The sequence below is a fragment of the Nelumbo lutea genome, chromosome 4 (genome assembly GCF_056320005.1).
Source record: "Nelumbo lutea isolate HS-2025 chromosome 4, American lotus-T2T, whole genome shotgun sequence".
NCBI classification, from domain to species: Eukaryota; Viridiplantae; Streptophyta; class Magnoliopsida; order Proteales; family Nelumbonaceae; genus Nelumbo; species Nelumbo lutea.
This window is the reverse complement of record NC_142687.1, coordinates 42,925,588-42,941,109: the sequence shown is the minus strand read 5'-3', so window position 1 is coordinate 42,941,109 and position 15,522 is coordinate 42,925,588. Positions and strand designations below refer to the sequence as shown.

The 15,522-nt window shown below is 35.1% G+C and overlaps 1 protein-coding gene and 1 pseudogene across 2 annotated transcripts; both read left to right on the top strand.

Moving 5' to 3' along the window:
* Positions 1–264: 264 nt before the first annotated feature.
* LOC148855458 (disease resistance protein RGA2-like) lies at positions 265–8,242 on the top strand. Of its 2 annotated transcripts, XR_016112498.1 has the most exons (5): positions 265–714; positions 3,442–3,617; positions 5,598–5,879; positions 6,924–6,987; positions 7,915–8,242. XR_016112498.1 is itself a non-coding variant. In XM_088982837.1 (4 exons), exon 1 carries the CDS (start codon positions 412–414, stop codon positions 3,577–3,579), a length of 3,168 nt encoding a protein of 1,055 aa, XP_088838963.1. In that variant the 5' UTR covers positions 285–411; the 3' UTR covers positions 3,580–3,617; positions 5,598–5,879; positions 6,924–6,987; positions 7,915–8,242. The 2 variants fall into 2 exon arrangements, 1 of the variants encoding a protein (XP_088838963.1); XM_088982837.1 differs by having other exon boundaries at positions 285–3,617.
* Positions 8,243–12,804: 4,562 nt separating this feature from the next.
* Positions 12,805–14,413, top strand: LOC148855457 (putative disease resistance protein RGA3; annotated as a pseudogene).
* The last annotated feature ends 1,109 nt before the right edge of the window (positions 14,414–15,522 follow it).

Genomic DNA, 15,522 nt, shown 5'->3' with positions numbered 1-15,522 from the left:
AGTTTTCAGCATTCTCTCCTCTTGATGAGATTAGTTCGGTCAACATTGTAGTACTAATAATGGACAGGACTGTTGAATGGATGAATCATAACAGGAGCTGGTTTTAAGCTCATGGGTTTCATGTAGTGGTTTTGCTGGTTTCAATGATCAAAATTAACCTTCCATTCTCCAGCGTCATTTCATGTTAAAAAACAAAAAAAATAAAAGATTTTTTCTAATTTTTATGAACTGGTAGTTTATTTACATGGTAGTTGAATACATGGTAGGTGCATTTTGTCTTCAGCACAAACAAGAAACAACACCCATCTGTTTTCTTGTGACCCTTCATTGTAAAAGCATCTTACACTCAAACAATACCCAACAATTCGTCTGGCATTTTGTTTTTCCCTTCATCCCTCCAATTTGATCGATATGGCTGAAGCGATTGCATCCCTTATCTCAGAGAAACTAACCCAGTTTATCCAACAAGTAGTAGAGCTAGTTGTTGGAGTTAAAGAAGAGGCTCGAAAACTCTTCAATGCACTTGAGATAATTAAGGCGGTGCTTAAGGATGCAGAGGAGAGGCAATTAAAAGAAGAGCCAGTGAAAGCTTGGCTACGACGTCTCAAAGATGTAGCTTACGACATTGACGATTTGGTGGACGAATGGAGCACGGAGGTTTCGAAATCAGAAGCACAAGGAGATGATAATGCTTCCATGAGCGTGGTGAGAAAGGTACGTTCAACCATAAGCTTGTACTCTCATTGTTTGTGTTTCAAACAAGCATGTCTCCGGCATAACTTTGGCCATAGAATAAAGGATGTAAACACAAGGGTAGATGAGATTTTAAATGAAAAAGATAGATTTGGGTTCAAAATCCACAACAACACAAGGGAGGAAGCGATCAGTAGACCAGAAACTAGACAAACCAGTTCTTTGATTGACATATCCAGCACAATAGGTCGGGATTCAGAGAAAGAACTAATAGTGAGCAAACTGCTGAGTGAGGGTAAGGGTAGTCGGGAGGAAATGAGCTTTTCAGTCCCCATCATCTCCATAGTTGGTATGGGAGGCTTAGGCAAGACAACTCTTGCCCAGCTAGTTTTCAACGATGAGAGGATAACTGCCCATTTCAAGAATAAAATTTGGGTATGTGTGTCTGAGCCTTTTGATAAAGTAAGGATTGCCAAGGAGATTGTTAAAGCCATTGACAAGGAGATTCAAATTGATAATGATATTTCATGGGAAGCATTACATAATCTGTTGAGCAATTCCCTTGAAAATAGGTTCTACCTACTTGTTCTAGATGACATGTGGACTGAGGATGAGTTCGATTGGGAACCCTTAAAGCTTTCCCTCAACCGTGGTATACAGGGAAGTAGGATTCTAGTCACAACACGCAAGACAAAAGTTGCAGAGATGTTAGGCACAACTTACCTCCATAATTTGAAGGTTTTGTCTGACCAAGACTGTTGGTCATTGATAAGTAGTATAGCATTAGTGGGAAAAACAAAAGAAGAGTGTGAAATGTTGAAAGGCATTGGCATGGAAATTGCACAGAAATGTAAAGGCTTGCCTCTCTCAGTGAAGTCCATTGGAGGGCTTTTGCGCTTCAAGAAACCAACTAAACAAGATTGGCAAGATGTGTTGGCTAGCAGCATTTGGGAATTAGATAAAATTAGGCAAGATGTTTTGCCAGCTCTTTTGTTGAGCTATTATGATTTGCCCTCGCAGTTAAAACAATGTTTTGCATATTGTGCCATATTTCCCAAAGATTACAAGATTGGTAAGGATCAGTTGATCAAGTTATGGATGGCACAAGGTTTTCTTGATAACAGTTCATCACAAAGAACATTGGAAAGGAGAGGTGAAGATTACTTTGATATTTTGGCTGTGCGATCATTTTTCCAAGAATTTCATACAGTTGGTGAAAAGACATATTGGTGCAAGATGCATGATTTGGTACACGATTTTGCTCAATTTCTCACGGAAAGGGAATGCTATGTATTAGACATTGGCAACAACATCACGCAAGAGCCGAGGTACAGAGATGCCCGCCACATAACTTTAATAGGAAATGATGATGATGATGATGGTAATGATCTGAGGGAGAAGACCATCCCCTTGTCCATTTGCAAGGCAATGAAGCTAAGAACTCTACAACTCCCTCAAAAAGTATGTGGACTCTCCGGTTTAATCGATAAATTAACATGTCTAAGGGCATTAGATTTGGGAGGCACTTGTCTTAAAGAATTACCAAGCAAGATAGAGAAGTTGATACATCTAAGATACCTTAATTTATCTGATACTGAACTGAAAGAATTGCCTGAAACATTGAGTAATCTACATAATTTGCAGATTTTGGAGCTTAGTTATTGTTCAAAGCTTTGCAAAATTCCCAAAGCAATTGGAAAATTGACTAAAATGAGACACCTTGAAATTGAGGGTACTGAAAATTTGCACTACTTACCAAGAAGCATTGGTAGATTAAGTTCCCTGTGCACATTATCTAAATTCATCATAGGTGGGGGTGGAGGGGGATGTACAATTAAGGAACTAAATGACCTCAAGTTCCTTCAAGGGGAACTAGAAATAAGTGGGTTGGGAAGAGTAAAAAGTGAAAATGAGGCTAATGTTGCAGACTTAAAGAACAGAGAAAACATCAGCAACCTGGTATTACGCTTTGACGGCAATGATGGTGAAGATGACAACTTGAAAGAGAGGAAGATGGAGAGCGTACTTGAGGGTCTCCAACCACACAAAAACTTGAAGGAGTTGACAATATATGGTTACATGGGTACCAAGCTAGCAAGTTGGATGGTGAGAGATGATAGGTTGCCTAATCTCCGCTTTCTGCGCTTATATGCATGTGAAAACTTATGCAAGTTGCCCCCTTCTCTGGGAAAGCTACCATTTCTTAGACGTCTAGTGATAGGTGGTATGGATAAAATAAAACACATGGACATCCATATGTTTTTTGGAGCCAATCAAACCGGTGATTGGGCTAATAATGTATTCCCTAATTTATTCATCCTTCAAATCGGTGGAATGAAAAATTTGGAAGATTGGGATCTTGGTACGGGAGAATTTTATGGTAGAGAAACTATTTCCATTACTTTCATGCAACATCTTTGTGATTTGAATCTTTCTGATTGCCCTAAGTTAAAAGTGCTGCCCCCTCTCATTTTATATAATAAAGCAGCACTGCATATAAGAGATTGTCCTCAGTTGACTTGGACACCATCCTCATCTGGACTTCTACAACACCTTCACCGTTTGCATTTAATTGGGAATGCAGAAGCTTTTTTAAGGTCATTACCATCAGATAATAAGATCGATGATTTAACAATACGGTTCTTACCTATCAAGTCACTTCACAATGTTTTTGGGAAGTTTCACACACTCGAAGAGTTGTCTATCATTCGTTGCGAGTACATTGATTCTATACCTGATGAGTTGCAGCATCTCTCCTCGCTACAAAAATTGTATATCTTTAAATGCCCTCTACTGGAAGAACGTTGCAGAAAGGAAGTAGGAGAGGACTGGAAGAATATATGCCACATCCCCCACATTGAAATCAGTGGAAGAAGAATCCAATGACAGATTCAGCAGCAAATCAACATCAATTATGACTGAAGGTAAAGGCATTTTACCTCATGGAATTCCCTTTCCTTTATTTTCAAGTCAAAGTCAACAATTAGATTTCTCATAAACTTATTAACAAATCAGATGGTATTTATGAAAGTACATGGGTGGATTTTGATTGATCAAAGCTCTTTGTGGTATCGTGTCTTTTTGGCATCATAGGTTTTCTCAAACATTTCAAAAAGAATTGGAATTATATATAATAACCATATACTGAATTTCAATTATTCTAAAAATTTAACAAGGCATCTCTCTTCCCTAGTTTTTTTTTTTTTTTAGTTAAGGAAAATCACCAGAACTTCATACATTATATTATTTATAAACAACGACTAAAAGTTACCAAAATGTCAAACTACTAAGGAGGGGTTGTATACAGTGAATTGTTTTTAATTTCTTGTTGCAGTTCCAAAGAAAAATCAAAACCATTTTCATTTGAAAACAGATTGTTTCTTAAAACTAAAATACAAAAAACAATTGGTTGTGCATGTGCCTTTTGTTTTCAAAACTGAAACAAAAAACATGCTCTTGAAACTGGTTTCAAAAACATGTTTTCAACTGATTAATCACATAATTTCTATACCAGAAAATTTGTTTTTGTTTAAAAACCAATATTTTTGTTGGTTCCAGAAACATATATTGTTTCTTGAATCAAAACCAATTTGTTTTTCCCTTTGAGGAAAAAAACAGAGTTCAAGAACATGTTTTGTCTTTTTGCTGATGTGGGGATTCCAAAAACAAATGAAAACAAAAACTTTCATATTGTAGAATTCCCCTAAATATATCCTTGGTTGATTTCAAAATAATTGCCATAATAAACGAAAAAGAGATAACTTTGTGGAGACATCTTATTGATTGTGTTCCCAAATTAAAATTAAAACAGGCCCTAAATGAATTCAATCTTAATTTTAAATATAAATTTGATCTTTACTGGATTTGATTTTACAATGGGGGTCTGTAAGCATCTTGGAAATACCATACGGATTAATTTGATACAAGTGGGATCCAAACAAAGTTTGAACTTGGGTTATTTGACCCATACCCGACTAATTTCATCCCCATTCAAATGATTTTTGTCATAGTTGTGGCAATTGACCTAGATTTCAAGGGTTCGTAAAAACCTATAAATGTGATTTTTGCGACAACAATCTGTGGTAGGATGAGTTGAGCGCTTTAACTGTTCAGAAGGCTGTGGAACCAATAAAAATGTTCTACATCAGTCATAAAATATATGGGACCCATAATCATTCAACCTCTCAATGTGGGTCTCATGTATTTTATCACTGGCATGGAACATTATTATTGGTTCCACAGCCTACTGAACAGCTAAAGAGTTCAGCTAATCCAAATTTTACCAGAAGTACCAAATGCTCAACTTTACACAGAAGTAAAAGTTAATTACTTCATTAGTAGTTTCCTTCCAATAAAATTATTTGGCAAAGTCATCCATGCACAAACTTCTTTGGGCTATTTTTGTTTGAACAACTATATAAAAACATTTTTCTTTTAACCCTTCCAAATCCATCTTATACCATTGATCTATTATTACTAGATGATGTGTTAAAGGTTAGTTTTGAGTGGATTTTTCTATTAGTAATTATGTGTTTAATTAAAATTAGCACTTTTTTTCTGAAAATAGATAAACACATGTATGAGGAAAATAGTCTTTTTTTTTTTTTTTTGAGAGTGAAGAGTACTCACTTCTTGGATATTATTCTTCAAAAAAATAGAATGCCATGTGTTTGTAACATTTACACAATTACACTTGGTCTCCTACACCATATACTAATAGAGAATTCCTTGCAATAAATTAGCCTTCGGGCCATATAAAAGATTATAAATAGAATGCCATCTGACTTGCACCTGCAGACGCTAGACCTCATTGAAATGATGCAATGTTCCATTTTTGTGGTATACAGTGCTTTTTATAAGGGCTAGAAGGAAACAAATTTTTATATTTGGTATTTCTTGTATAGGTGCATTTTTTTGAGGTGCTTATTAAGCTTTGAATCGAAGGTTGGATGTGATCTCATTGATTAGTGATGGATAATAAGAATGGAAACCCCACGTTTGGAGGACTATCAACCGACTCAATCAGACTACGACATGTCACTCCACAGCCCATTTACGGCACACAGAGGATTAGATAGAAATGCAAATTTGAAGAAGATTTAGATTCATGGACCCAAACTTGCCAAATCTCTGAGTTGGTTTATTAAATTGTTGCTTCCTCCAAGTACTGAAAAGCATGGTTTGAGGTATGTAATTTATCATTTGCTTGGCTTGGATTAAGTGACACATGATTGTTATTTGCAGTCTGTTATCCTCAAAACTTACCACATGGCAGATTTTCACAAGACCGTGTCCCTAGAGGACTTGCACAGAAAACACCATAATCAGTTGTCTTCACACAATTTGCTTCATTCCTCAAAGAGATCTTGCCTTTTCTCTTTTGGTTCAGAATTTTCAGAGTATTCAAAGAGTTTACATTTATGGGACATAATAACAACATCCACCTCATCTAGGAACAATTTATTCTGACTCTCCACCCCCCTGATTTTTTTTTCTTTATTTTTTCCTTTTTTTGTGGGGGTGGGGGGATAAATATCTCTCCTTGAGTTCCAATTGTTGTAGTTCATTATTTGAACCTAAATAATAGATAATTAGTTCACCATTTCATCCCGAATACTGAACAATTTTAAACCTGATTCATGAAGTCATTTTAGGAATTCTCACATTGTACTGTGGTTTTGGATCTTATGGCTTGCTTGCTTTAGGCATGTTTCTTTGGTTGTACATACTGAGTTGTTGAACCTACTGTAATGAAAAGCTTACTGCGTGCTGGCCTACTGGCAATGGTCATTATATGCCTTTCTGGTGTTTTTTTCTTTTTCTATTGATTGAATTGAAAAGCAAAACTAACTACTGCAAATGGACTAGAGAAAATCACTGCCATCAGTGCTGGTATTTGTGGTCAGCGGACTAAAAATTGAGAGCATTCCCCAAGCTATGGTTGTTCGATGTTGTCGCTTGCTCCATATTTGGACTGCAATCTTGAAAATAGTCAGCGATTGTTGTTTGTGACACCATTGTAGCCCTTCTTCCTAATCGAAAGAAAATGAAGAACAAGGACAATGGCAGATCTATTTTTATTCTTTTTGCAAGTGGAAACCCTTTGGCTGTGTTTGTTTTATTTTTAGTAGTTTAAGATTAGCTCAACTTACACCTTCACACATTACATATAAGATTCCTCTGTTTTTCATCTTAAGAACTTGCTCATGTGAAGGTGATTCTGTTTTCAGATGCTCTGGTGGTGACTCGTCTTCAGCAGCTTGCATAGCCGCCATCAACTCATACTATTCCTAGGTCTGTTCTTTCGTCCTTCCTTTATGCCCATCTCTGTTTTCCTCTGTTTTGGTTCAGGCTTCTTGAATCTGTTTTGGTTTGGATGCCCAACGTATCATTCATTTCATGCTGATGAAAAATCTGCAGAAAGAAAAAGGAGATAAAGGTTTTTCTAATGCACTTTATCCCTTATAAGAACAACTTCTGTTACTACCTTTGACCAATTTAACAGTTTCTTCCCTTCCTTTTATGGCATAATCTACCTTGGAGGCTTGGGCAGGTGTAGGCCGAGTTAGACATAGTTCTGACCTTGTGTATTTGAATATTGGTCTCTGAAATTACAAGATGATTCAATCTCCTACTCTTCAATTTACAGAAATTAATACTTCCGCAAATTAAAATGGTATTATAACCCTAAATCCATAAAACTAACCACCAAAACCTAGTCGTATCCTATTTAGTATTACTGAGTTTCAGTACTCAAAAAGCTGAGGTGAAAAGCAGGTAAGAGATTCAACCAAGAATTTTGAGAAGCAATAAGAAGGGCATTTTGTAGTATTACTGAGTTTCACAATGCATGTTGTAGCATTTCTATTCTTCCCTGGACCCATAACTTAGCCGTGAGTCCGTGAATATCCACAGTCGGGTGTAATGGTCATTTTGTAGTGTTGTTTGCTGCCTTCTCCCTGGAGGTTTAGGGGGGGAAAGTAAAAATATGGCTCAGGATGTTGAAATGTGTAAAAAAAAAAACAAGTGAACAACTAAAAGCAAGCAAAAGTATAAAGTTGAAATCTTGGGTCTTAAGTTACTAGAGTCATGTTGTATCTAGATACTATTAAAGCTAGCATAGTGGTATTCTCTTTTTATTATTATTATTATTATTATTATTATTATCATGAACAACACAATTTTTTATTCACTAAAACTGATTCGGGCTTATTTATGCAGGAACAAAAATGAAGTGTTGAAATCTAATGGGATATTTTGGGAGGCTCCTTATTGGTGGGGAAATCATTATTGTGACAACAAACAGGGAAAGCAAATTTCCAAAGCATAATCTGTCTTCAATGGACGTAGTTGCCTGTAAACCTGCCATCTTTTTTCTTTTTGATTTAAAATTCAACACATAGAAAATGTCGTCCAATCTATTTGTGGGCACTGGGCAGTCATGGGTGAGAGTGTCTAATGGAGGAACGCGGATATTGACCGTTAATCTGGTTCATTGATACCTGTATTTTTATCTACTATCAATTGACCGAATATTGATTTAATCAAACCCAATCCAATTCATTATGAATGGACCAAGTCAAATCCAATTTAATAAATACTTCGGACCACATTAAATTAAGCCTGAACATGTCCAATTCAATGTGGAAGGGCCCTCTCCATGCTATTCCCTATATTCAACAGAGAGGGGCACTCTCCACACACTATTTTGCTTTATATAAAAGAATAGTAAGGACACATGCATGGGATTTTTCAAGGGAAGTAAAAACAACAACAACTGATAAAAGGAATGCAGTGTTGTTTAAAATGATTCATTTTTGTTTTAGTAATTTGTTATAAAAATAATTTAGTAATTTATATTAATTATATTAATAATTTTATTAATATAATTTAAATTAAAAGTTTTTATTTTATTGTAACATACTATAAGAAAAATACATATAAAAATTTCTATCTATATATTAAAATAATTTTTTATCAAAATATAAATGTATATAACCCTCTAGATCAAGCTTAAGGGTTAGCTTGGGCCTTGCTCGTTAGGGATGTCAATGGACTCTAAAAGCTTGATACCTGATTTGACTCTAAATCCTATTATCCTAGATTTGGGTGTTAAAACTTGCATCTGATTAATAATTGGACCAGGTGTGAATTTAACCCCATCTAATGCAACTAAAATTCAACTCCAATAAAAAATTATTATTTTATGTATATATGTAGTATAATTATGTATACATATAGATATTATATATAATTATATAATGTTTATAGTTGATAAATTTAATATTATATATATATATATATATATATATATATATATATATATATATATATTTGATATACATATATACTTTAAAAATGATTATTTTTTAACTTTTTAATTTTTTGGTCATTATCCTAGATTTTCTGCAATTTCTATTATTTTTGTATAATTCTCATTTTATATCTAAATGGACTAAATTGGGTTAAGGTGGGATTCATTTAATTTTATCTAACTGGGTTATTAATGGGTTAGTGGATTAGATGGATTGGAATGAAGCTCAACCCACCCAAACCCGTCCAATTGCCACCCTTATGCTTGACGTGTGGCAGGGATATGTTCAGTTTGTTGATAATGTCCTATATTATTCTGGGTTAACGGTAGAACTTGGTTTGGCTCAGCTTATGGTTTCAGATTTTAACCCCGCAGCTATATGTTGGTTAAGCTGTGCCTTCGGCAGCATTTATTTTTGCAATTTTTGTAAAAAGTTGAAAAAAAAACCTCAAAAGTCTTGAGTTTTGGAGTTTTTTTGGATAGACCTGCACCTAACCCTTAATTAGTCCAAATCTCGCCTGAGTTGGTATTGACAATATCCATACATTTATGTATATATAGACACATTTGCATACATACATACATGCATATATGCATACGCCTTTTGGTAAGCTATACATAAATGCATACATTGCCCAAGTGCATCAAATTTCGAATCCGGGCTGGTCTTGGGCTGGACAGTTTAGATTTAGGTCAGGCTTGGACCCTAGGCCCAGTTCTAAGGGTTGGTTCTAGATGAGCTTAAATCCAGCCCAGCCTACCTAACTTGCACTCCTAGGATAGACTACCAAATTGGTTTGTACAGGCTTCCCAACCCGTATCTGCCCCGAAACCCATAGCAGGCTGGATTTTGAGAATCCAAACTCTCCCCATAAATGAAAATGCAAAACCTTCCCCGCTATTTCCTATCATATATAAACAATAAATAAGTAAAATAACACAAATAAACAATAAAATTTTCAATTATTTGATTAAGACATGTAGAAAATACAAATTATCAATTATCATTCACATAAAATTCAAAATATTATTAAATTCAATACCTAGTACATAAAGTTTATATACTTTCCAACAATACGCAAGTTGGATTTAACCTAATACCTTATCCTACTTGTCCCCATACGAGTTGTATAATTTCAAAATCCATCCCTGCCCCAAAACCTCTCCTTCAAGCAAAAAAAAAAAGCGCACCTCATCGTGGAGGGTAGGGGCGAGCGCCCACCGGGTAGGGTAAAAATTGCCATCCCTACTATTTGTTTGTTGTTTTTCTTTCTTTAAGGGGCAACACAACTGGGGTAGTCCATCCCCCTATGCATAAGTCCATAATCCCTAGTGACAATGGGATCTGATCCCAAGCCTTTAATGTAACTAGTGAGAAAATTTACCAACTAAGCCACCATCAGTTGGTATCTCTATTAACCAAGGTTTTTAAAATCGGGCTGAATAGGAAACTGTTCTTGGGTCCGATTCCTAGGTTGAATGGTCTGACCATTCAATCCTAATAGACAACCTGTTCTAACAAAAAAATTAAAAAATAAAGAAACAGCCAAAAACCATTCTCAGGACGAATGGTTCAACGATTTGACTGCCCAGGTTAGTAGTTCGGTGACTAAAGTAATGATTTTTGCCCAAAAAGTGGCTTTGGGGTAAAACGGACCAATTCTAGGATTTTTGGTCCAACTCAATGTTCAAAGTATCAAAAAATCTAAGTGTATCGGAAAAGAAAATTTAAGAGATGTATCAAAATATGCCTTGTATACGCATGGATATAGACAAAAAATTAAGATATGCATAGAAAAATCTCATAATCAACATAGGACCTAAATGAGCTATATATACATAAATCATGTTCTTGAATGATTTTTATAAAAAGAAAAATATCATAATCAACATACGGAAACATAAGGATAATCTCTAATAAGGTTACAACAACAAAATATAAGCTTTATAATTATTTAATGAAACATTTTCTATAATTGTTTAAACAATTATTTATTTCTTATCCAAACAACTATTTTATTTTAATTACAAAAATTGTAACAAAAATTAAAAAATAAAATGTAACAAAAAATAATTTTATCCATGTGGTAGATCATCCGTAAATTTACAACATGGTAAATATTATGGTTAGATCACACCAAAATTTAGAAAAAATAAATATTACAAGAAAATAAAAAATAAATAATTTACAATAAATTTCAATAAATCTATGAATTAAAAATTAGAAAAAAATTGTTTTAAAATTATAAAAAGTTCAAAAAATAAATATTTTTAGTTTTTCAAAAAAAATAAATATTTTTCATACTGAAATTGAAAAATAAATATTTTTATTCAAAAATTATAAAAAATAAGAAATGAATATTTTAGAAATTTTAATAGATCTATGACAATTATTTGTCATGGGCAAATTACACCAAAAATATGAAATATTATTTTGTTGTTATTTTTTTATTTTTTCTAAACTTTCTTAAAAAAATTAAATACATATATTTAAAGCAAAAAAATATATATAGGATTTTTAACATAAGGATAGTATATGTATATAAAAGCATTTCCAAGCATTAAATAAAAGCACAAAATATTGTAACATACTAAATATTTTGTGCTTTTATTTAATGCTTGGGATGAGAGATGGCGGGAACAGAGTCGGGATTTGTACAGTTTGGGAGAGAAAGAAGGCTTTTGAAGAGAGTTAAAAACATTTTTTTCTCAATAAAATTTTATTTTATTTTTTACATACAGGAAATCGTACTATATCGGCCAATACACCCCAATACAGTCCCAATATCCCGATACACCCTGATACGCCCCAGTAGAGATTTGATACTCCCCCAATACACCCCGGATATGGTCACAATAAGGGATTGGCACGACGAAAACACACGGTACAACAAATGAATTTGCTCAGTGTGTATAGTTTCCTTCATGAAGCACACAAAACATTCAATTCACAGCTTTTCATGTTTTGTTTGTGGATGCTTTATCTTTAGCCAAAACAAGAACGGCCCATTTCTGGTTAATCCATACCAATGCAATAGATATGTGAACACCTGTCATACACTGATAGTTTGTGAAATGGTTTATACAGCAATGCTGAGAAAATTTCAAGCCCCCTTCCAATACTGATTATCAGACCTGGGTGACTAGCTGCCTTGAGAGAGATTTTGCTTTGAGAGATCTTGTGCCGTGTATTCAAAGCAAATGAAGCTATATATAGGGTCAGTAAGTAAATGGAAATGCGTCATGAAATAGGTGAGTGAAAAGGATTAACGAGAGAGAAGAGAGGAAAACAAGGTAAGAAAAAATTGAGAAATATAAAATTTAAATTTCATTGGGAAAAAGTCTTATAAGAGAAGGAATTCACATAAGAGCAGAGAATTTACTAATTGAGCTAATTATTACAACTTATTATGGGCGGATTGGGTGGAGACAAATCCATGCACACCGGACTGGTCTTCTTATCACCATGAGCATTCCGGTATTTGATATAGATGGTCCTATATTTAATACTGATGTCTTCACTCTTGATAGGTTAATCCAGCTGGTGTGTATGATTTTGTCTCCCGTTCATCAAGACTGCTTATCAATAATTGGAATTGATTTTTGTTTTGCGTGGTCGTTTGCTAGCCCTAGTGGTTAAACCAATGTTTAATGCCCACATTGTCTTTTAAATATTGGACTTTTTTCTAATTCAATCTACTGATTGGTTCATAGTCTTTTTTCCTTGTACAATGGTTTATACAGCAACAGCTAGAACAGTCGGACACAAAATATTTGGCCTCACGTATCTTATCAGATTTAGGTTCCTGGGGCCCCGCCCGAAATATTATCTACTTCAATTGAACATCAGAGGAGACACTATACAAATCCCGACTCTGTTCCCGCCATCTCTCAGCCCTTCTCACCTTTGATCGATCACCAACCATGGCCGAAGCACTTGTTTCCTTTTTGTTGGGGGCATCAGCCTCCATTATCCAACAAGAAGTAGGTGGATTGATAAATATCAGAAAAGATGTTGATAAGCTCTCTGGTACACTCACCAATATAAAAGCTGTGCTAAACGATGCAGAGGAGAAGCAAGTACAGGACAACATAGTGAAGCTTTGGCTGGAAAATCTAAAAGATGTAGCCTATGAGGCGGACGATGTGTTGGATGAAAGGACCACCAAAACTATCATATTGAAAGAGGAATGTGCCGATAACTATTTTTTCTTTTGGTTCAAGAAAGCAAGTCTTCATCGCAGGATTCAACGTAGGATAAGAAAAATAAATGCAAAGCTTGATGAAATTTCTAGTGAAAAAGATTAACTTCAAAAGTAATCACAATTCTGGTTCAAGGGAAGAAACAAAGAGACTGCAAACTAGCTCTTTGATTGATGAGTCCATCACTTCTGGTCATGATCAAGACAAAGAAATAATAGTGAGCAAATTAGTGAGTGAGATCAGTGATCAGCAGGAGAAAAGCCCTGTTCCCATCATCTCCATAGTTGGTATGGGAAGCTTAGGCAAGACAACTCTTGCCCAGCTAGTTTTCAATGATGAGAGGATAACTGCCCACTTCAAGAATAAAATTTGGGTGTGTGTATCTGAGCCTTTTGATAAGACAATGATTGCCAAGGAAATAGTCAAAGCAATGGACAAGAATGCTACCATTGATAAGGATATTTCATGGGAAACTCTGCATAATTTGTTGAACAATCTCTTGAGCACAGGCACTATCTACTTGTCCTAGATGACATGGTACACAAGGAAGTAGGATTCTAGTCACAACATGCAAGACAACAGTGGCAACAATGTTGGGCACAACTTACCTCCAAGGTTTGAAGGTATTGTCTGATGAGGATTGTTGGTCATTGATGAGCCGCATAGCATTTGTGGAGAGGACAAAAGAGGAGTGTGAAATGTTGGAAGGCATTGGCATGAAAATTGCAAAGAAGTGTAAAGGCTTGCCTCTTTCTGCAAAGCATTGTTTCAGAAACATGTTTTGCCATCTCTATTGTTGAATTATTATGATTTGCCTCCAGAGTTGAAACAATGCTTTGCATATTGTGTTGTCTTTCCCAAAGATTGTTGGATACGTAAGTATGAATTGATCAAGTTGTGGATGGCACAAGGTTTCCTTAGTAATAACAGTTCATCAGCAAGAACTATAGAGATGGTAGGTGAAGATTATTTTGATATCTTGGCTATGAGGTCATTTTTTCAGGACTTCGAAAGAGATATGAACAACTTGGTTTTTTGGAACAGACGGGGCCGATCCTACTCAGACGACTGGTGGTGAAGTCAAGAAAATGTTCCCTGAATTGCTCATTCTTAGAACCTGTGATATGAACAACTTGGAATAAATAGATAATGGTAGGGAGACCACTTCCATTGCTTTGAGGAATGCCCCAGGTTAAAAGAGCTGCCCCATCTCTTCCCTGCCGAAGTACTAATAACAGAGAACTGTCCTCAGTTGACTTGGACGCCATCTTCGTCAAGCCTTCTTGAACAGCTTGAGGAATTGGTGTTATATGGTGATGTAGGTGCTTTCACTTCAAACCTTGTCGATCCGCTTTTGCGATTCCATTATGTCCATTCCTGAAGAGTCGCAGCGTCTCGCCTCGCTACACGAGTTGGAAATCAGTGGTTGTCGTCTACTAGAAGAACGCTACAAGAAAGAATTCGGAGAAGACCGGATCAAGATATGCCACATCCCCCACATTGAAATCAATTATGGAAGAGAGATTCAGCAGCAAATCAGCATCTCTCATGCAAGATTAAAGGTAAAAACATTTTACCTTAAAATTCCCTTTCATTTCGTGTCAATTATTAGATTCTTCGAAACCATGAAAAATTATGAAAACCAAATCCTCTATTTGACAGATGTTTTCTATAGTTAAGGAAAATACCAGAGGCTCAAGATTATGAATAAATGATTGAAGTTACCGAAATGTCATATATAGCATTAGATGGTTTCAAATAATTTCAATCTTCTTTCTTCATCGTGTCAATACTTTTCTTTAATCAAGCAAAATTAATTATAAATTCTAGACAACTCAACCTCGATTAAACCTATCCCCCCTGTGACTATAGGTTATAGTTCTAGAACCTACCCCCCTGAAAATTGCTCTGTTTTCAATTAACCTAAGGACAGGAATTAATTTGTTGGGTGGAAATTACAAAGAGAAGATTCTTCTGCGCTACCAAATTTAAGTATGTATTCGATCTATACCAGCTAGGAAATAACAAAACGGATTGGGTACAAGTAGGATTTGAGCACACTTCAATATGATCCAGATGTCAAATAATTCCATCCACACACTCAGATGATTTTTGCCATAGTTAGTAGCAATTGGATTAGGATAGATTTAAAGAAAGTGTAAATGCCAGTAAAAGTAATTTATTTTAATCAATGAAACTATCAATTTGAAATTGAACTAAATCGACTTCCTTTCAATGAAATTATATGGAAAAAAACAGACATCCATAAAACTTGTTTGGGCTAGATATTATTCATTTGATGAACACTATAG

Excerpts from the sequence above, each read along its gene's own strand:
- LOC148855458 (XM_088982837.1), top strand. The coding sequence starts at position 412 with ATGGCTGAAGCGATTGCATCCCTTATCTCAGAGAAACTAACCCAGTTT.